General features: G+C 42.9%; 1 protein-coding gene across 3 annotated transcripts in view; it reads left to right on the forward strand.

Moving 5' to 3' along the window:
• The first annotated feature begins 386 nt into the window (after positions 1 to 386).
• The window catches only part of tdrd3 (tudor domain containing 3), a 98,504-nt gene continuing 77,889 nt past the window's right edge, over positions 387 to 21,001 (forward strand). For all 3 annotated transcript variants that reach the window (XR_010018676.1, XM_063053765.1, XM_063053766.1), the window contains exons 1-2: positions 387 to 622; positions 18,669 to 18,753. Coding sequence is in view for 2 of the 3 variants with exons in the window: in XM_063053765.1 (XP_062909835.1) it covers positions 585 to 622; positions 18,669 to 18,753 (123 nt within the window). In the remaining variant the exon portion in view is untranslated. The remainder of the gene's footprint in view (positions 623 to 18,668; positions 18,754 to 21,001) is intronic.

The raw sequence follows: 21,001 nt of genomic DNA on the forward strand, positions 1-21,001 counted from the left end.
CATTCAAAACTCATCTAAACCTTAAGCTCCTTCTTTTATTTGAATCCTGTCGACTGCCTTCATCACTGGACGATAAGCCAGTACAATCATCAATCGGCCGCTTCTGTTCCCCAAACACCTGCCACCCTCCTTCCTCCACACATTCCTATCACCCTGTCCCACCTCGCGTTCAGCTACTCCGTCACTTCCTGCCGTCCCTACTCCCTCCCCTTCCTGCCTGAGAGAAAACTCCCAACAGCGGTCACCAACTATCCTTTGCTCCAGTGCCCGTCCTCTGTACGCGGGCTGCTGGTAATTATGAATGGCCTTGAGCGTGTGCGAATCTCCTGCGTCAATTGGGTAATCGCACTGTCAATCATGATCGTGTCCGTGACGTGAGGCGCCGTTTTGTGCGTAGTGACGTGGCTGTGGGGAGTTTGGGGGGACGTGGTCGGAGGGCTGAGGCCTGTGGGGTCAGCCGACTGTTCTCCGCCTTCTAATATGAGGTTCGCGCGTCGTGTCTCGGTGCACTGTTGTGACTGGCAGCCTGCTGACGTTCCGTGCACCGGTGTTGCGACGTTCATGCAAGAGGTGGCCTGGTAAAGATGGCGGACGTGGGCCCGGCTCTGGCCCGGGAAGGCTGGTGAGTGCTGTGTGGAGGCGAGCGGCGCAGGGCTGTGGTGGGCGCCGTGCTTCTACTCATGGCGTCCAGTAGCCCTGTTACTTCCATTGGCTGCAGGTGCATTCTGCAAATGCGTTGCTGGTTCCGTTTGTACAACAATCTTGGCCAGAGTTTGTTTGCGTGAATGCGGACCTTTGCTCCTGTAGTGTTTGTGAAGTCTATGCTAGTTTGGCTCAGTGACAGATCCTCTCCCATGACACATGCAGATGGTGGTGAGTTTATATTCCACTGGCAGCTGTTTTGGTGAGGATGTGTAATGTTAAACCGAGCTTGTTTTAGTTATTCATGTAGCAGTGGTAAGTGAAGGTTTTTGCTGATGTCCTGATCTGTACAATTCTTCTTCCACCTTTGCTCCTGTCTCTCCCACCCCCCCCCCGCCAGCAGTCGGTTTATTACTTGCTTTCCCAGCAAATATTTGCTTAACTAAACGTTTTTATGTTTCGTTTGTGTTCTTTATTCCTTTACGTTATTTGCCAATTTTAAAAGCACCTTGTTTTGGTCCTAGTCAGAATTCCTTCCTCAAAGAAGTGAAGACCAAGTTGTTTTGCTGTTTGCTGTTTGACTGTATTGTCACCGATCTTAAAATGGGACGGCGGGGCGGGGGGGGGGGTGTTGGTGGAGAGAAGAGTCTGTTGGAAATACTTAACAAGTCAGGCAGCATTTGTGGAGGGAAAAAAATGTTCGTGATGTATTCCAGCAAGTGAGCTGCACACAGAAAAGGCCTGCTGATTAAAAAAAGTTGAATTCAATATTGCCCTGAAGGTAGAAATGGATCTGGTTGGAAAATGAGGTATACTCCCTTGCACTTCTCGTGGCTCGGTTGAAAATGTAGGAAGCCCCACATGTTGGTTAGAATGGAAGATTAAAGTGATAAGCAACAGGAAGCTTGTGTTTCACCTTGTGATCTGAAGAGGTTTCTGCAGATTGGTTGTTCAATCTGCCTTTGGTTCTTAAATTATGGAGGAATATTTAGGGTCCCCAAGTGGTGGAAAAGGACAAGATTTGACTTTTGAAGAAATAACCAAAACGGTAGGTGAGGCTGGGGCAGTGGATACCATCTCAATGGACTATAGTAAGGTCTTTGATTCAGTTTTGTGTGGTAGCCAGTCATGGAAAGTTAGGTCAAATGGGTTCCAGGGAGAGCTCACTGATTGTATACCAAATTGACTTGCTGCTCGGAAACAAAAGTTGATGGTGGAAGTTTGTTTTGTGGACTGAGGCCCTTTGCTATTTATCATTTATATCAATAATTTGGATGAGAATGTACAAGACCTTGCTAAGTTTGCAGATAATTCTAAAGTAGGTGGTGAAGATGGTTATTAGTTCCTGCCTCAGCAAGGACGTGGACCCATTGCAATTTGCTTATCGCCGCAATATGTCAACAGCAGATGCAGTCTCAATGGCTGTTCACACGGCTTTGGACCACCTGGACAACACAAACACCTATGTTAGGATGATGTTCATCGACTATAGCTCAGCATTTAACACCATCATTCCCACAATCCTGATTGAGAATTTGCAGAACCTGGGCCTCTGTACCACCTTCTGCAACTGGATCCTTAACTTCCTAACTGGAAGTGGTGTGAATTGCTGATAACATCGCCTCCTGGCTGACGACCAACACTGGTGCACCTCAGGTGTGTGCTTAGCCCACTGCTCTACTCTCTATAAACCCTGTATGGCTAGGCATCGCTCAAATACAATCTATAAATTTTCTGATGGTTCAACCATTGTTGGTAGAATCTCAAATGGTGACGAGAGGGTGTACAGGAGCGAAATATGCCAACCAGTGGAGTGGTGTCACAGCAACAACCTGGCACTCAACGTCAGTAAGACGGAAGAGCTGATTGTGGACTTGAGGAAGGGTAAGATGAAGGAAAGCATACCAATCCTCATAGAGGGATCAGAAGTGGAGAGAGTGAGCAGTTTCAAGTTCCTAGATACCAAGATCTGAGGATCTAACCTGGTCCCAACATATGGATGCCATTATAAAGAAGGCAAGCCAGCAGCGAAACTTTATTAGGCGTTTGAAGAGATTTGGTATGTCAACAAATACACTCAAAAACTTCTATAGATGTATCATGGAGAGCATTCTGACAGGCTGCATCACTGTCTGGTATGGGGGCGGGGTAGGGCTACTGCACAGGACTGAAACAAGCTGCAGAGGGTTGTAAATTTAGTCGGCTCCATCTTGGGTACCAACCTACAAAGTACCCAGACACAAGGAAATCTGCAGATGCTGGAATTTCAGGCAACACACATAAAAGTTGCTGGTGAGCGCAGCAGGCCAGGCAAAAACAATAGGAAGAGGTACAGTCGATGTTTCGGGCCGAGACCCTTCATCAGGACTAACTGAAAGAAGAGCTAGTAAGAGATTTGAGAGGGGGAGGGGGAGATCCAAAATGATAGGAGAAGACAGGAGGGGGAGGGATGGAGCCAAGAGCTGGACAGTTGATTGGCAAAAGGGATAGGAGAGGATCATGGGACAGGAGGCCCAGGGAGAAGGAAAAGGGGGAGGGGGGAAGCCCAGAGGATGGGCAAAAACGGATAGGGTACGAGGGGGAGGTGGGGCAGTAACGGAAGTTAGAGAAGTCAATGTTCATGCCATCAGGTTGGAGGCTACCCAGACAGAATATAAGGTGTTGTTCCTCCAACCTGAGTGTGGCTTCATCTTTACGGTAGAGGAGGCCGTGGATAGACATATCAGAATGGGAATGGGAGGTGGAATTAAAATGTGTGGCCACTGGGAGATCCTGCTTTCTCTGGTGGACAGAGCATAGGTGTTCAGCAAAACGATCTCCCAGTCTGCGTTGGGTCTCGCCAATATATAGAAGGCCACATCGGGAGCACCGGACACAGTATATCACTCCAGCTGACTCATAGGTGAAGTGTCGCCTCACTTGGAAGGACTGTCTGGGGCCCCGAATGGTGGTAAGGGAGGAAGTGTAAGGGCATGTGCAGCACTTGTTCCGCTTACAAGGATAAGTGCCAGAAGAGAGATCGGTGGGGAGGGATGGAGGGACACGAATGGACAAGGGAATCGCGTAGGGTGCGATCCCTGCAGAAAGCAGAGAGAGGGGGGAGGGAAAGATGTGCTTTGTGGTGGGATCCCGTTGGAGGCGGCAGAAGTTACGGAGAATTATATGTTGGACCCAGATGCTGGTGGGGTGGTAGGTGAGGACAAGGGGAACCCTATTCCTAGTGGGGTGGCGGGAGGATGGGGTGAGAGCAGATGTGCGTGAAATGGGAGAGATGCGTTTGAGAGTAGAGTTGATGGTGGAGGAAGGGAAGCCCTTTTCTTTCAAAAAGGAGGACATCTCCTTCGTCCTGGAATGAAAAGCCTCATCCTGAGAACAGATGCGGTGGAGACGGAGGAATTGCGAGAAGGGGATGGCATCTTTGTAAGAGACAGGGTGAGAAGAGGAATAGTCCAGATAGCTGTGAGAGTCAGTAGGCTTACAGTAGACATCAGTAGATAAGCTGTCTCCAGAGATAGAGACAGGAAGATCTAGAAAGGGGAGGGAAGTGTCGGAACTGGACCAGGTAAACTTGAGGGCAAGGTGAAAGTTGGAGGCAAAGTTAATGAAGTCAACGAGCTTAGCATGCGTGCAGGAAGCAGCGCCAATGCAGTCGTCAATGTAGCAAAGGAAAAGTGGGGGACGGATACCAGAATAGGTTTGGAACATGGATTGTTCCACAAAGCCAACAAAAAGGCAGGCATAGCTGGGACCCACACGGAAACAAGTGCTACACCTGCCCTTACACTTCCTCCCTCACTACCATTCAAGGCCCCAGACAGTCCTTGCAGGTGAGGCGACACTTCACCTGTGAGTCGGCTGGAGTGATATACTGTGTCTGGTGCACCCTATGTGGCCTTCTATATATTGGCAAGACCCAACGTAGACTGGGAGATCGTTTTGCTGAACACCTACGCTCTGTCCGCCAGAGAAAGCAGGATCTCCCAGTGGCCACACATTTTAATTCCACCTCCCATTCCCATTCTGATATGTCTATCCACGGCCTCCTCTACCGTAAAGATGAAGCCGCACTCTGGTTGGAGGAACAACACCTTATATTTTGTCTGGGTAGCCTCCAACCTGATGGCATGAACATTGACTTCTCTAACTTTTGTTAATGCCCCAACTCCTCCTAGTACCCCATCCGTTATTGCCCATCCTCTGGGCTCCCCCCCCCACCTTCTTTCTCCTTAGGCCTCCCGTCCCATGATCCTCTCATATCCCTTTTCCCAATCAACTGTCCAGCTCTTGGCTCCATCTCTCCCCCTCCTCTCTTCTATCATTTTGGATCTCCCCCTCCCCCTTCCACTTTCAAATCTCTTACTAGCTCTTCTTTTAGTTAGTCATGACGAAGGGTCTCGGCCGGAAACGTCGACTGTACCTCTTCCTAGAGATGCTGCCTGGCCTGCTGCATTCACCAGCAACTTTTATGTGTGTTGCTACAGAGTACCCAGGACATCTTCAAGAGAGCGTTGTCTCAGAAAGGCGGCGTCCATTATCAAGGACCTCCAGCACCCAGAGCATGCCGTTTTCTCACTGTTACCATCAAGTTGGAGGTACAGAAACTTGAAGGCACACACTGAGCAATTCAGGAACAGCTTCTTCCCCTCTGCCATCCGATTCCTAAATGGACATTGAACCCTGGGACACTACTTCCCTATTTTTCAATATACAGTATTTCTGGTTTTTAATCTATTTGATATATGTATGCTATAATTTGTTATTTTATTTTGTTTTTTTCTTCTATAGTGTGTATTGCATTGAACTGCTGCTGCTAAGTTAAGAAATTTCACAACACATGCTGGTGATAATAAACCTGATTCTGATTTTCAGCTGAGGAATAGCAAATGGAATTTAATTTGGTTAAGCTTGAGATAGGGCATTTTGGGAAGGCGAGTCTCAACTTTCACAGATAATGGTCGGCTCCTGATGAGTGTTGTAGAACACAGACCAAAAAGTACACACAAAACTCTCTCAAAGTGACGATGCTGATAGACAGCGTGGTAAAGATAGATCTTGACATACTGGTCTGGCCTTCAGTCAGGGCACTGAGTACAGAAGTTGAGATGCTTTAGTTGTACAAGACATTGGTGTATGGAATATCGTAAACAAGAGATTGTGCAGATGCTGGAAACCTAGAGCAGCAAACACAAAATGCTGGAGGAACTCAGCAGGTCAGGCAGCATCTGTGGAAATGAATAAGCAATTGATGTTTCAGGCCGAGACCCTTCATCAGTGATGCGGGAAGAAGCTGGAATAAGAAGTTGGTGGAGGAGGGAGGAAGAGTATAAGCTAGAAGCTGACAGGTGAAGTGAAGTGGGTGGGGAGGGAGATGAAGTAAGAAGCTGGAATGTGATAGGTGGTAGATGGCTGAAGAGCGAGGAATCTGACAGGAGAGGCAAATAGACCATGGGAGAAAGGGAAGCACAGTGGGCACCAGGGGGTGATAGGCAAGTGAGGAGAAGAGGTAAGAGGCTATAGTGTGGTATAGAAGCCGTGGAGAGGGGAAAAGTTACTGGAAGTTGGAGAAATCGATGTTCATACCAACATGTTGGAGGCTACTTAGGTAGAATTTGAGATGTTGCTCTTCCAATCTGAGAGTGGCCTCATTGTGGCAGAAGAGGAGGCCATGAACTGACATGTCAGAATGAGAATGGGATTGGAATTAAAATGGTTGGCCACTGGGAAATTCCGATTTTTGTGGAAGAAAAAAGGTGCTTAACAACACGATTCCTCCAATCTATGTCCAGTCTCATCAATGTAGAGGAGGCTGCATCAGCAGCACCAGATTCAGAGGACGACCCCTACAAATTTGCAGATGAAGTTTTGCCTCAAGGACTTTTGGGGCTCTGAATGGAGGTGAGGGAGGAGGTGAATGGGCAGGTGTAGCACTTCTTGCAGGAATAGGTGCCAGGAGGTGATTAGTGGGGAAGGATGAATAGACAAGGAAATCACAGGGGGATCAATTCCTGTGGGGAGTGGGGGAGCAGGTAAAGAGAATGTTGTTTGTTTTTGGTCATTAATATAGATTATGAATAGTTGGATCAAATTATAGCTGTGCCCCTAGAAATACTCTGGCAACCTGAGAAAGACCTGTTTATTCTCACTGTGTGTCTATAACTGATTCTCAATTTATTCTTCCCAAATCTATGTACTTTAAACTTTTGAATAAGATCTATTGTGTGGCCTGGTATAGTACTGTTGAATAAGGTCTTCTGTTTTCTTCATTTTCATGTGTGTATCTAAAAGTCTCTTAATACCACCAAACATTCCGATACCCCTTTTAACCTATTATGGGCACCTACCAATCTTTGCTTTAAAACCTGCCCCTTATGTCATCTTTAACTCTTCTCACCCCGACCCCCCTTCAAAGCAGTTCTTTGATTTTTGACACTTCTGCTCTGGAAATGATTCTATCTATGCCTCTCATAATTTAAAAAACATCAGTTCTTCTCTTGGCTTCCAATGCTGTAAGAACAACCATGTTTGTCCAACCTGTCCTAGTAGATCATATCCAGGCAGCATGCTGGTAAATCTCTTCTGCATCCACTCCAGTCTCCACATCCTTCACATTGTCAGCAGGCGGTCTGATTAAAGCTTTATATAGCTGTCGCATAATTTCTTTACTCGTTACACAAACCCCTACAATGAAAGCAAGCATTCTACACATTTCTTCACCATCAGATCAAATAGCACAGCTACTTTCAGTGAAGTGTGCACCTGGACCCCAATATCCCTCTGTACTTCAATGTATTGAGGCGTCTACCATTACCTCCCAAAGTGCAGCACCTTTGACTTGCCCAAATTAAACTCCAGCTGCCACTTCTCTGCCTATATTTTTAACTGATCTTTATACTTTCATAGTCCTCTACACCAGGGGTCCCCAACCTTTTTTGCACCGCGGACCACTTTAATATTGACAATATTCTTGCGGACCGGCCAACAGTGTGGGGGGGTGGTTGGTGTTCAAGTACGGTTAAACTCACCTCAACATGTCTTTTACAGTTAGGGCTGCTAACTTTCTCTCTCCCAAATAAGGGCCAAAATTAGCAGTCAAATCCCAGGACACGTGTTTACCCCAGGAAAGGCTACCATGACCATGAAGCCTTGCACGAGCACCTGCGTGCGCATACGTGACATGCACATATGTGATGTGCACATGTGCGTACGTGCTGATTTTTTTCCACAAATTGGTTTTGGCTTAATCTTCCCGACTGTACTGTACATACATTATTTCTACTTTATATAGGCTGTGTATTTATCATATCATTCCTGCTTTTACTATATGTGAGTTATTTTTGGTTTTATGTGTTATTTGGTATGATTTGGTTGGTGATTTTTTGGATCTGGGAACGCTCAAACATTTTCCCCATATAAATTAATAGTAATTGCTTCTTCGTTTTACACCATTTTGGCACGAAAGGTTTCATAGGAACGCTCTACCTTAGCGGGGAAATACGGGACAAGGGCAGTTCCGTATGGGGCAAACCAATTTAGCCCAATCTATGGGATGTCCTGGCAAATACGGGACAGTTGGCAACTCTGTGTTCAAGTTCAACAGTGCGTGACAGGGAATGAGGAAAGGTGCAGCTGACTCGTATTGTTTCCTCGCAGCCCGGTACTGGTCTGCGGCCCGGTGGTTGGGGACTGCTGCTTTACACTATCCACAATTCCATCAATCTTGACGTCATCCGCAAATTTGCTAATCCAGCTATTTACATTTTCATCCAAGTTTATATAAAACTCAAAATGGGTTCTAGCACTGCTCACTGTGGAATACCACAGGTGATGGACTTCTAGCCATAAAAACAGCCTTTCAGCCTTGAAGAGATTTATGTTACCAAAAACTAGTAAATTTCTACAGATGTATGGTGGGGAGCGTTCTGATTGGTTGCAACACCACCTGGTATGGAAGTACGAATGCACAGGATTGAAAGGGACTGCAGAGGGTTGTATACTCAGCCACCTCTGAACCTGTCCTATTCTGGGGATTGGAAGTGGAGAGAGTCAGTAATTTTAAATCTTTGGTGCTATCATATCAGAGGTTCTGTTGTGGGACCTTTACGTAACTGCCATCACAAAGGCGCAACAGACCTCTACTTTGAAGTTTGTATAGATTCAGCATGTCATCTAAACAGTGGAGAATATCCTAACTGTTTGCATCATGACCTGGTATGGAAATACCAATGCCCAGGAACAGGAAAAAACTGTGTAAGGTGGTGGATACAGCCCAGTGCATCACAAGCAAAGCTCTCCCCACCGTTAAGCACATTTAAAAAGAATGTTGCTGCATGAAAATAGAATCCGTCATCAAGGAACCTCGTCATCCGAACCTTGCTCTCTTCTTGCTACTTCTATCAGGGAAGAGGTACAGGAGTCTTGGGTCCCACACCATCAGTTTTAGGGACCGTTATTACTCTGTAACTATCAGGCTGCTGAACTGGCATGGTTAACTTCATTCACCTCAACACTGAACTGATTCCACAACATCTGGACTCGCTTTCAAGTACTCTGACTGGTTATCAGTTTATTATACCTATGGTTGTTTTTGTTTATTTACATGGCAATTTTCATTCCATAGTATTTATTTTTCTGTAAATCCCTGCAAGAAAATGAATCTCAGTGGTGCATGGGGACATATTTGTACCTGACAGGAGCCCCCCAGGGCTGCGTACTGTCCCCTCCTTTACTTCCTGTACACCCATGACTGTATTGCCACCCACAGCTCCAATCTGCTCCTTAAATTTGCCAATGACACTACATTGATTGGCCTTCTCTCAAACAATAACGAGGTGGCCTACAGGGAAGAAGTCCTCTCTCTGACACAGTGGTGTCAAGAAAACAACCACTCCCTTAGTGTCGCAAAAACAAAGGAGCTGGTTGTGGATTACAGGAGGAACGGAGACAGGCTAACCCCTATTGACATCAATGGATCTGGAGTTGAGAGGGTAAACGGCTTCAAGTTCCTCAGCATCTACATCACCGAGGACCTCAGGTGGTCTGTATACACCAGCTGTGTGGTGAAAAGGGCACAATAGCGCCTCTTTCACCTCAGACGGTTGAGGAAGTTTGGTATGGGCCCCCAAATCCTAAGAACTTTCTACGGGGGCACAATTGAGAGCATCCTGACTGGTTGCATCACTGCCTGGTATGGGAACTGTACCTCCCTTAATCACAGGACTCTGCAGAGAGTGGTGCGGACAGCCCAGCGCATCTGTAGTTGTGAACTTCTCATGATTCAGGACGTTTACAAGGACAGGTTTGTAAAAAGGGCCCGTAGGATCATTGGGGACCCAAGTCATCCCAACCACAATCGATTCTAGCTGCTACCAACCGAGAAGCGGTACCACAGCATAAAACCCAGGACCAACCTCTCTCCTATTCATCACCACATTTGGTTTGGCCTATGACAGTGTGTCGCCAATTAACTTAAATATGTTGTAGTTATCATATAGCAGTGACCTTTTGTTAAAATATGAGAATGACATCACAAAGTTAATACTGTTAAACCCCAGGAATGATTTCCTGCTGAGCATTGGATAAAGCTAAGCATCAAATATTCAATCTGGTATTGGAGGCACAGAAACTGCAGATGCTGAAAACCGTGGCAAAATAGTGGTAGGAGGAAGACAGCAGGTCAGGCAGCATCTGCGGACAGCGAAATTCCAAGGAAAGTTGTTATTCTAGGTTGAGACCCTTCAACTGGTCCAATGTGGTATTTTCTATAATACTTTATACTTTATTGTCGCCAAACAATTGATAGTAGAACGTACAATCATCACAGCGATATTTGATTCTGCGCTTCTCACTCCCTGGATTACAAATATTAAATATTAAAAATAGTAAAAATTAGTAAATATTAAAAATTTAAATTATAAATCATGAATAGAAAATAGAAAAATGGAAAGTAAGGTAGTGCAAAAAAACCGAGAGGCAGGTCCGGATATTTGGAGGGTACGGCCCAGATCCGGGTCAGGATCCATTCAGCAGTGTTATCACAGTTGGAAAGGAGTTGTTCCCAAATCTGGCCGTATGAGTCTTCAAACTCCTGAGCCTTCTCCCGGAGGGAAGAGGGACGAAAAGTGTGTTGGCTGGGTGGGCCGTGTCCTTGATTATCCTGGTAGCACTGCTCCGACAGTGTTTACATCTTTCTTTATACTCTGAAGAAACAAGGAGAGAAAATATTGAAAGTTCAAAATTGAAGTTTGAAGTTCATATTTATTCTCAAAGCATGTATACCATATACAACCTTGAGATTCATCTTCTTACAGGAACACAATAGAATCCGCAAAAAAGTAATCACAAGACTGCCAAACATCTATGTGCAAAAGAGTACAAATTATTGTGTAAATAGTGGGGGGGGGGGGAGGAGGAAAATGAACAAATACTATGCAGAATATGAGCTGCAGAGTCCATGAAAGTGAGCCCACAGGCTGCGGAGTCAGTTCAGCACTGAGGCGAGTGAAGCTGTCCTAGAGCCTAAAGACTGCAAGGTAACAACTGCTCCTGAACTTAGGGGCATGGCACCCAACACTCCTGTATCTCGTGCTTGATGATGGTAGTGAGAAGAGGGGAAGATAAGTCAAGTGCAGTTAGACCACGTTGAGCACTGGTTCGTTTTCCTCTCTTGGGCCTTGCCACTTTCATCTGGCTCAATGTTTTAATCCGTGCAGAGTAGTGGAACTGAGCATGGTTTTGTTTCCTGATCTCAGGACTCAACACAGAGTCCAGCTTTGCCTGCATTCCTGAGAGTCAAGTTCGCTGTATACTTAAGGAGATAGTAAAATCGCTAGTTCGTTTAGACAGTTTAGAAGTACATTTCTTAAAGGGAAATTACAGGCTGCATTTTGCAGTGATTACAGTTCAGAAGTGTATCTAGTAGTTTTGTGAACTGCCCACAAAATATCACCAAAGGTCACGAGTGCCATTTTGGATATTGAAAGTAATGCTTTTCGGGGGGGGGGGGCAACATATTTGTCCTTTCAAAAAAAAAATCACTATAAAGCTTGGAAGCATGAACGGAAAGTTCTTAAGTTGTAATTCTGAAAGCTTAGGATCTGGGGATGTTAGAATTTTTCAACAGGAGGCAACTGTGTGGTGAAAAATACAGTAAAGTTAATATTTTTACATTGACTCTGAAGCAAACTCTTATCCTTAAGTCTAATGTAGTCAGTGTTGAGCACATGTTGACATTCCTGTGCAACATTGATGAAAATCTGTGCTGATGTTGTCACCACTTTTTGATTTGAATTGAATTGACTTTATTTCTTACATCCTTCACATACATGAGTAAAAATCTGTACGTTATGTCTCCATCTAAATGTGCAATCATAGTAATTTATAATAAATAGAACAGTCAATGTAATATAGAATACACTCAAGTCAGTGTGAGTTCATCAGTCTGATGGCCTGGTGGAAGAAGCTGTCCTGGAGCCTGTTGGTCCTGGGTTTTATGCTGCAGCACTGCTTCCCGGATAGTAGCTGTTGGAATAGATTGTGGTTGGGATGGCTTGGGTCCTCAATGATCCTATGGGCCCTTTGTACACACCTGTCCTTGTAAGTGCACCATTTTAGACAGCAAGTGAGTTGGTCCCTGTGACCCACATCATGGCCAATTGTTTTCACCACACTAAGATTGTTGAAATATTTTGTGTGCACAAATGGCTGCTGTATTTCAATCTTCACCTGTCATGACGCCTTTAAGATTAATTTGTTGTAACTTCCATGGGAGCAAATTTGGGTTGCAAAAGGTGTTGTATAAAAGTAAGTTTCATCCTTTATTTATATGTGATGTAGCATTATCCTTTCGGAGAGGTTAAGTGGTTATTTGATTGAAGAGACGTGCAATCGTGTTCCTCTGTAGATTATTTTCACACCTTTTTTATCTGACTTTTTTTCTCCCCATCTGAACTGTAAGCTTGTATTCTGTATAATTGATGTTCCGATGACTTGTTGCTTAGCATTGGAGACATTGTGTGATGCCATGCAACTTCTTAACAACACTCAAATCTGTGGAAAGAACAGGCATGACAGATGTAGTTATGGACGAAAGATGAGTGACAAAATTGTGCAAATGTAAAAAGTGTTTAGAAGTCCCCGCTTTTCGAACGTCCGCTTTATGAAACCTCACTGTTATGAAAGACCTACATTAGTTCCCCGTTTTTGCTAACAGAAGGTGTCTTCACTGTTATGAAAAAAGTCAGTGCGCGATTTAAAAAAAAAAATCAGCACGCGCTCTCTCCCCGGGATTCGGAACTGCATTCTCACTGGCATTGCTGAAACACGTGCCTGTGAGCAGCAAGATGAGTTCTAAGATATTGGAAAAGCCTAAAAGAGCTTATAAGGGTGTTACACTTAGCGTAAAACTAGACATAATTAAGCTTTCCGATCGTTGTGAATGAAGTAAGGACAAAGTGAGTTTGGCTTGTGGAAGTTGATGAAGATGATGTTGAGGGGGTTTTGGCATCTGATGACCAGGAACTGATAGATGAAGAGCTGACGCAATTGGAAGAGGAAAGGATAACAATCAAAACTGAATGCAGTAGCGAAAGTGAAGTCGTCCAGGAACGTGAAGTCGTCCAGGAACGTGAAGCAACTGTGTGAGATTTTCGCTGCAATGATAAAGTACAACTTCAATTTTGAAAGGGTACGTCAGTTTAGGGCATATTTGCAGGATGGTTTGAGTGCTTACAAAGAATTGTACGATAGAAAAATGCACGAGGCTGAGCAGTCAAGCAAGCCTTCCACATCAGCCACAGCAGACGACGAACCTCGACCTTCGACATAAAGGCCAGCAGACATAGAAGAAGATGACCTGCCTGCCCTGATCGATGATGAGGTGACACCCCATTGTCCCACCACCCCAACCCCCGGGCCCCAGACAGATACCGATTCGCGGAGAATGCAGCGGTAGCTGGAACACACTCAGCACATCTTTAAGAAAAAAAGCCGAAATAAACAAGCTAATTAATTAGGTGCCGCCTGGCATGGAAATGTCGGCCCAGATCAGTGGTGATTGCCGATTGCGTCGCCTCTGATCTGGGCCGACATGTACGTGCCGGGTGGATTCTTCGCGGACCGGTATCGGTTCGCTGCCTGGAGGGTGGGGGCCACTGCACCACCCCAGACTCCGACTCAGCCTCACACACCATCATCAGTGTGCTCGACGTCTTCATGATTCGCGTAAGTGATACTACACTGTACATAACGTTATTTCTACTTTATATCGGCTGTGTATTTTTTACGTGTTATTTGGTATGATTTGGCAGCTTCACAGCTTAAAGGTTACTGGAGAGCACTTGCGCCGTGTTTCTGCCGAGAGCGGTTGTGTGAGATTTTCACTGTGGAGAAAAGTGCGCAATGATTGTGGGAAAAGTATTTCTACTTTATATAGGCTGTGTATTCATCATGTCATTCCTGCTTTTACTATATGTTATTTGGCATGATTTGGTAGGTTTTTTTTGGATCTGTGAACACTCACAAATTTTTCCCATATAAATTAATGGTAATTGCTTCTTCGCTTTTAGACATTCCGGCTTACGAACCGTTTCATAGGAACACGCTACCTTCGGATGGCTGGGGAAGCCTGTACTCAGGGTTAACAAAATATTTGGAAATGCAGGAAAAGTTGTAAATTTTTTTTGCAAAGCGAGTTCAAAAATAATGGATTTGTTGTCCTTGGACCACCAATTAATCCCTACTGGGAGCATATGTCCATTTCTAGAAAACAATTAGTTTTCTTTCTTTATGTGAGGGAGATTTAGTAGAATGATTTTGGGGGATGCAGTGCTTTTGTTTCATAGTGAGATGAAAGAAACTATTGTTCTTAAGAGAAAAGAAGGTTAAGAAAAGATTTGCTGGTGAAGTATTGTATCATTATTTTTATAGTTATATAAACAAATTGACAGATTAAACTTGGATTAGTACTTGGAAAATCTGTACTAAAGACCTGAATAACTCTTATTTCCATGCAAAGACAGTGGACAGTAGTAGTGAAGAAAGTTGAAGTGAGGTAGAGGATGAGACTTTATGGGAAATTCACAGCATAGATTTAACGTCATAGCCAAACCTGCCATACAAATAATTTTGGATGAAGTATTTTGGTTAGCAGTTGAACTGTTAGTTAGAATATAATGGTTCTTCAAGAGCTCAAAGCCTTTAAAGGCAATGAGAGAACCTGTTGCTATTATTCTTTCAGGAGTTTGCTGTAGATTCTGAGTATTCTTTGAGTGAAATTGTTTTGCCCTTGCCTCAAAGAAATGGGTTGTTGCTGCTCAGCTTGTGTAGTCCTTAACTAATCTTGTACATTTCATTTAAATCTTCATTCAATACTCAGAATTTTTCCAAAGAACATACCAAAAACCTGGTCATCCTCTGCTGAAGCTAGAATTCTCTTGCCTGGGGCATGTGTTCTTTACCCTAGTCTGCATTTTCATTCTATTGTTGTTTCTATTGCACAGTGACCAGAATTGTACACTATTAGCTCTGGCCAAATTATTATTTAAATCAGAACTAGCATGACATCCCTGCTCTTTAACTTTGTGCCCTGTCCAATTAATCCAATGATTGCATGTGGCATTGTAATCATCTGGTCAAAACTTTAAAATATCATGAACCAGAAATGCCATGCATTTGTTTTTCCCAAAGATGGTGCGCAATCTGCTGAGTAATTCCGGTATTTGCTTTTTATTTTGCTCTCAGCAGCATTTTATGTAATTTGTTGTTTTTTATCATGTCATTATGTTTTGCAATCTTTAAGGATCTGTAGATATACACACTTTTTCTTTTGCTTTCTTAGTATTCTTATAATTATTTTCTTCCATCAAGATGATTGCATTCTGGATTAAATTCTGTTTGCCAAGCTTGTACCTATTTAATTGACCTGTCTTTTTCACATGCCCAGTTTTGCCATTATTGGTAAACCTCTGATTTTTGACTCCTACATTTAAGTGCTTGGTATTAAAATATCAAAAACAAAAGCCTTAGTGACTGGGAGGGCTATCAGTTCTCTAAAATTTTGCGTACTATTATTTTTTGCTGCTTCTCATATGTGGTGTTTTGTTTAATGTGAAATGTTGTGATCCGGTAGGTTTTTGCATTAACATGGTCAAACAGCTTACAAAAGTCCATGTAGACGATCAGTGATTTTGTTCAGTTAAAATGAGAGCTTTCATTTTTTGATGTTGGACAAAATGTGTATAATTAAGAAATTGGAGTGATGTATCAGTTTTTAGTCAGAAGTGTTGCATGGTGCTTGAAGATTTTGGAGGTGCAAAGGATGGAGAAGGAGGAGGGAACCATTTGATATCTAGGAAAAGAAACTAAACTGGAAGTTGTGTTAGACCAAGCTGTAGTGTTGGTTGCTAAACGTAGAGGTGATACCTAAATAGGACTTTCTTATTATATGTTGCCCATGGACTCGAGAATTTAGGAGATAAATGAGGCAAATTAGCAGAATGGAATTGCAGGTTTAAGAATACAAAACTAAATTCCTCCCCACAGAAGGTGTTTTATGCCTCATTGCATTTTCTAAGTTGTGATTAATCAGCTCCAGTGCAAACCAGTGAGACATTTCTTGTTTGTGTTTGAGCTGATGTATATTAAATGGATTCTGAAGTAAATGCAGGTTAATGTTTGTTGCTGTACTTTTGTTGTAGAGTCTAGGTAGAGGCTGATAAATATGACTGTGTCTGTGCTCATAGCTAGCTACTTGACCTCTTTGTAGAGGTTAAATATATAAACCTGAAGCCCAGCCCAACCTGACCATAGCCAGTCTGTACCCGACTCAAGCCTGAGTACAAAATGTTTTCGTACTTTTCACGTACTGATCGTAACTAAATGGTACTGAAACGTTTTTGATTTACTCATCTTGACCTTGATAGAGTGTTGAGATCAACTGGCATGGCCTGGCCAGGTACAGGCGTTTTAAGCCCACAAACGTTTTTAGTGTATATAGCCAAACCAAATCTGAGACTTGTGGTCAGGCAACAGTTAGTTTGTGTGACTAACCTCTTTAAAAAAAAAATTTAAAAAAAAAAATAATAATTTGGTTTGAGCTCCTAGATATTAGATTCTGAACAGAAAGCTTTTAACTATCTGTTACTTGGTGATGCTAAGACATTTGAGAATTTAAAAGCTATCTGCCACAGGTATTCAGCCCCGATCTGCTCCAATTGCCCAGGCATTGTCAACTGATGAATCAATGTTTACCATAATGCTTCCTCAGACTTCCTTATCCATCACAATGTTATGCGGATATTATTTCCCACTTCTCAGATCAAGCCTGGTTGGTGTCTTCCTGCAGGTAGATGTGTGTCAGAGTGAATGTGTTTGGGGCCAGACAAAAGAGTGTACTATAATGCATAAATCTTTACTCTTTTGCCTCCATGTACTTTGTGGGTTCCTGATAAATTCAAATGAGGACATACTTTTTAATAAGCAAATTCTGCCATTAAGCTTACATTATCTTGGCATTCAATATTTACAAAAATCCAAAAATGTAATACTGTGTATATTTGGCTCATCAATAATATTGAGCGACACTGATGACTGAGATTAGCTCCAAATGCCAGAACTTAAAATAGAGCTTGTAGAGGACGTGGGAATCTCAATGTAACCCCAGGTTTGGCCAGCACGTGTTTGTCTTGGGGAATATAGCCAAACTGAGAAATCTCGTTTGTGTAGATGCTGCGTGATGTGTTGCCTGGTTACAAATCCGAACCACAAAATACCAGACGATATGCCATATGTAATTAAATGATTGAACTTTATAAATCTTAATCTGACTATCTGGTTAGTAAAGAAAATAAAAAGAGAAAGGGCCAATTTTAATGAAACAGTCTAATGTGCATGTTGGAGCTCACGGATTCATCCAGTCGTTCCCCATCGACCTCTGAGCGTTGCTGACCTTCGGACCCTAGCTCCGTCCACTCTCTCCGGCGGTCTACCAAATCCCTCCCCTCGTGTCTCCTCTCTTCATCTCTCGCTGACAAAAGACCCCGAAATCCCTGCTCCCAGACCCACAGGAAAGAACACCATGCCTCTCATTGGCTAGTGTACATTCCAAAGCCCCCGTAATCTCTAGTCATAACCCAAATATTGCTGCCACAGAGAAACCATTACCTTAGCAGTGACGCATTATAGAGAGGCCATTACATTAGCAGTGAAACCTTACAGCATGTTACATCAGTTTTAAAAAAAAAATCAGTTTACTTCGTGTTTGATTTGTCTTGAGTCTAAGATAGAAACAGTCTTTTGTACTTTATGAAAGTGCCATTCTGTTGGCCAGAATTGGTAGCACTCTTAATTCTGTTCCACGTGAGGACTTGAGGGATCGTTGAAAAGTTGAAGGTGGTCCCTATAGGAGAACAAGGATTTACTATTGGATTTTTGATGACTGTGTAGGTATCATTTTTCTTCATTGATTAGTGGTGGTGAATGCTGACAATTCCATCTGGCCATAAATTGAGGTTATCAGGGTTGCCCTTTTGATTATATTGGCATTTCTATTTTACTTCTGTGTATTTATTGCAAAATGGTTGCTCTTCTCAAACAGCAAAGTAGAAATCACTTTGTTTCACTGGAATCCATGTTTCATTTCTCCAGCTGGCATCTTGGGACTTGCTTTCTTGTGGCCAATACACAAGGCCAGCTTAATGCTGTAAAGTTGTTCAAGGCTTCTGTTTTAAGTAGTTGCAAATTAAAGTAACAAATCTGTGCTAAAAGTTGGTATTAAGCATTTAAATGTTTTAACTGATTTAAACTTTCATTTCAGTTGATGAATCCAAAATTTCCAAAATTACTTTTGTAAAGCAAAGTATTCCTCAGATCTTGATTAAGAAAGCTGATCAGTATAGTCAAACTAATAGTTTGTAGTTTACAGTTTTATACACAAAAGGAAATGTAATGGATTATATAGAAAATATTCAATCTATGGACATAAAGGAGTTGATAAAACGTTCAATAAGTGCATTTTTTTTTCTTTAAACCAGGTATCTTTCTCAAGAAGGAATTGAAGCCTGTATTACTTTGTCCACAAAGTCTGATGTAAAAGATATCATTCATATTGCACTAAATGTAAGTAACTTATGTTTGGACATAACTTGATTCTTTTTTGTATGTTTATTTTAATACTTTATTCTCAAAATTTACAACAAACAAAATCAACAAGAACATATAAGCTCAGATGTGTGAAAATAAAATGAACAAAAAAAGGGGGGGAAAGGACATAACATTAGAGGGATGCCTGTTGTACAGAGTGCTCAAAAGTGCTAAACATTAAGTCTGGAATGAGGGCCGTGAGGGATTAGCTGGGGGGAAGTTGTTCATCTGTCCCTGGCCTCGTCTAGGCAGGCAAGAAATGGATCCCAGATAGCCGAAAATATTATAATTGAATTGGTTCTCAGGAACCTGAGTCTCTTCATCTGTATGACTGAGATCATGTCAGCCATCCATCTCCGAAAAGAAGGGGGAGAAGGTGATTTCCATTCCCTCAAGATAAGTCTTTTAGCGGCAGTCATCCCCAGCATCAGAGACTGTTGTATGGCTGTAGGGAAATATAGAGTGGATTGCGAACAGCCAAAGATGACAAGACCAGCTTCCATGGGGAAGGATCTTTTATAGGCCTTTGAGTACCAGTCAAATATTTTGGACCAAAATCCAGTCAGTGAAGGGGGAAACCAGAAGGTGTGTGACAACGTGCCCTCCGTCCCTTGACGTCTATCACACATTGGTGAGACAGAAGGGTAAATCTTGTGCAACCTGAGTTTAGAATAGTGAAGACGGTGGACAACTTTGAACTGGATCAGTTGGTGTCTGCTGTTAACAGAGCAAGCCTGTATCATAGACAAACTCTTGTCCCAGGCAGCTTCAAATAGTTCAATGCCCAATTCCTTTTTAGTCATTTACTCCGTTGGAATATACTGTATGATATAGAGTCACTGAAACTTTGCCACATCCAGCAGGCAATTTTCCCACTGTAGTTGCTATTCCAGTGTTCGGTGTGGGCTTGTAAACCTGTTCCACTAATGTGGAATCTCAGCCTTTTCATATTTAAAAACAAAAGTGTGTTTGAGCATCATCTGATTTCTCTGGCTTCAGAAAGCTGAGAAACAATTTTGTTGTCACTTAAATTTTCTCCCGGTCCTAAATTATTTTACGGACAAATCCTCTGTATTCAATTGTTACCCAGTTTCTGTTGTTCCCTCCTTTTACCTTTACAAATATTAATATTCTTTTTACAACTGTTTATCAACATATGAGGCCATGGCCATTGCCTTTTGTCTTCCTTTTGTCTCGGTGCTAGTGCTCTTAACCTAGGTCAAAGCAATCTTAACTTTGCTAGTCTATTCATGCCCATGCCAATTTGCCTTCGGCTTTCTTAATAACCTTAAGATCAAAATGCTTAAGGATCTAGCTTTTAAAGTAGCCCACATCTCTTCATACACAGCAGAACTACTGTCTCCAATATCTTACAACTGTGTTCCCCAGCAGCTAAATTTTCATTATTTTCCCAATTCCTTTCAAGGCAAATGCCTTTTCCGACATATCCAGATATCCTTAAAGCAGACCCAGATGCCTTCAGAGAATGTTGACAACCCAATCCCCCCCATGATTGAATCCCTGTGATTACAGTGTTCCCCTTCCACTCCTCCCTATTTCAACCAGTTTCCTCATCCATGGTGTCTAATTCTTTGTCCATTCTCTCTGCAGTTATTTCCTGTAGCTTTTCAAGAGCAGAGCCCCAGACCTGAAATATTAATTCTCTTTCCACAGATGCTGCCTGGCTGTTGAGTGTTTTTACCACTTTGTTTTTATTTCTGATTCCCAGCATCTGTAGTCTTGAGTTTTTTTAAAACTGTATTTACATGAGAAATAGCAGGAGTAGATCATCTGGCCCATTGAGTTTGCTCTGCCCATTTAATAAGATCATGGCTGATCTGGCTATAGGCGCAGTACCACCTACCTGCCTTTTCCCCATAATCCATAATTCCCCTGTGATGCAAAAATCTAACTGTCTTAAATATATTTAGTGAGGTATCCTCTACTGCTTCCCTGGGCAGAGAATTTCACAGATTCACTACTGTATGGAAAAAGCAGTTTCTTATCTCTGTCCTAAATCTATAGCCCCAAATCTTGAGGCATTGTCCCCAAGTTTTAGTTGTACTCACATTCTATCCTATCTATTTCATTATTTTATGTTTCTTTAAGTTCTTCCCTCATTCTTGTGAATTCCTATGAGTTTAGTGTCAGGTGACTCAATCTCTCCTTGGAGGTCAACCCCTTCATCTCCGGAATCAACTTGGTAAATCTCCTCAGTAAATCT

Source organism: Mobula hypostoma, chromosome 7 (assembly GCF_963921235.1).
Source record: "Mobula hypostoma chromosome 7, sMobHyp1.1, whole genome shotgun sequence".
NCBI classification, from domain to species: domain Eukaryota; kingdom Metazoa; phylum Chordata; class Chondrichthyes; order Myliobatiformes; family Myliobatidae; genus Mobula; species Mobula hypostoma.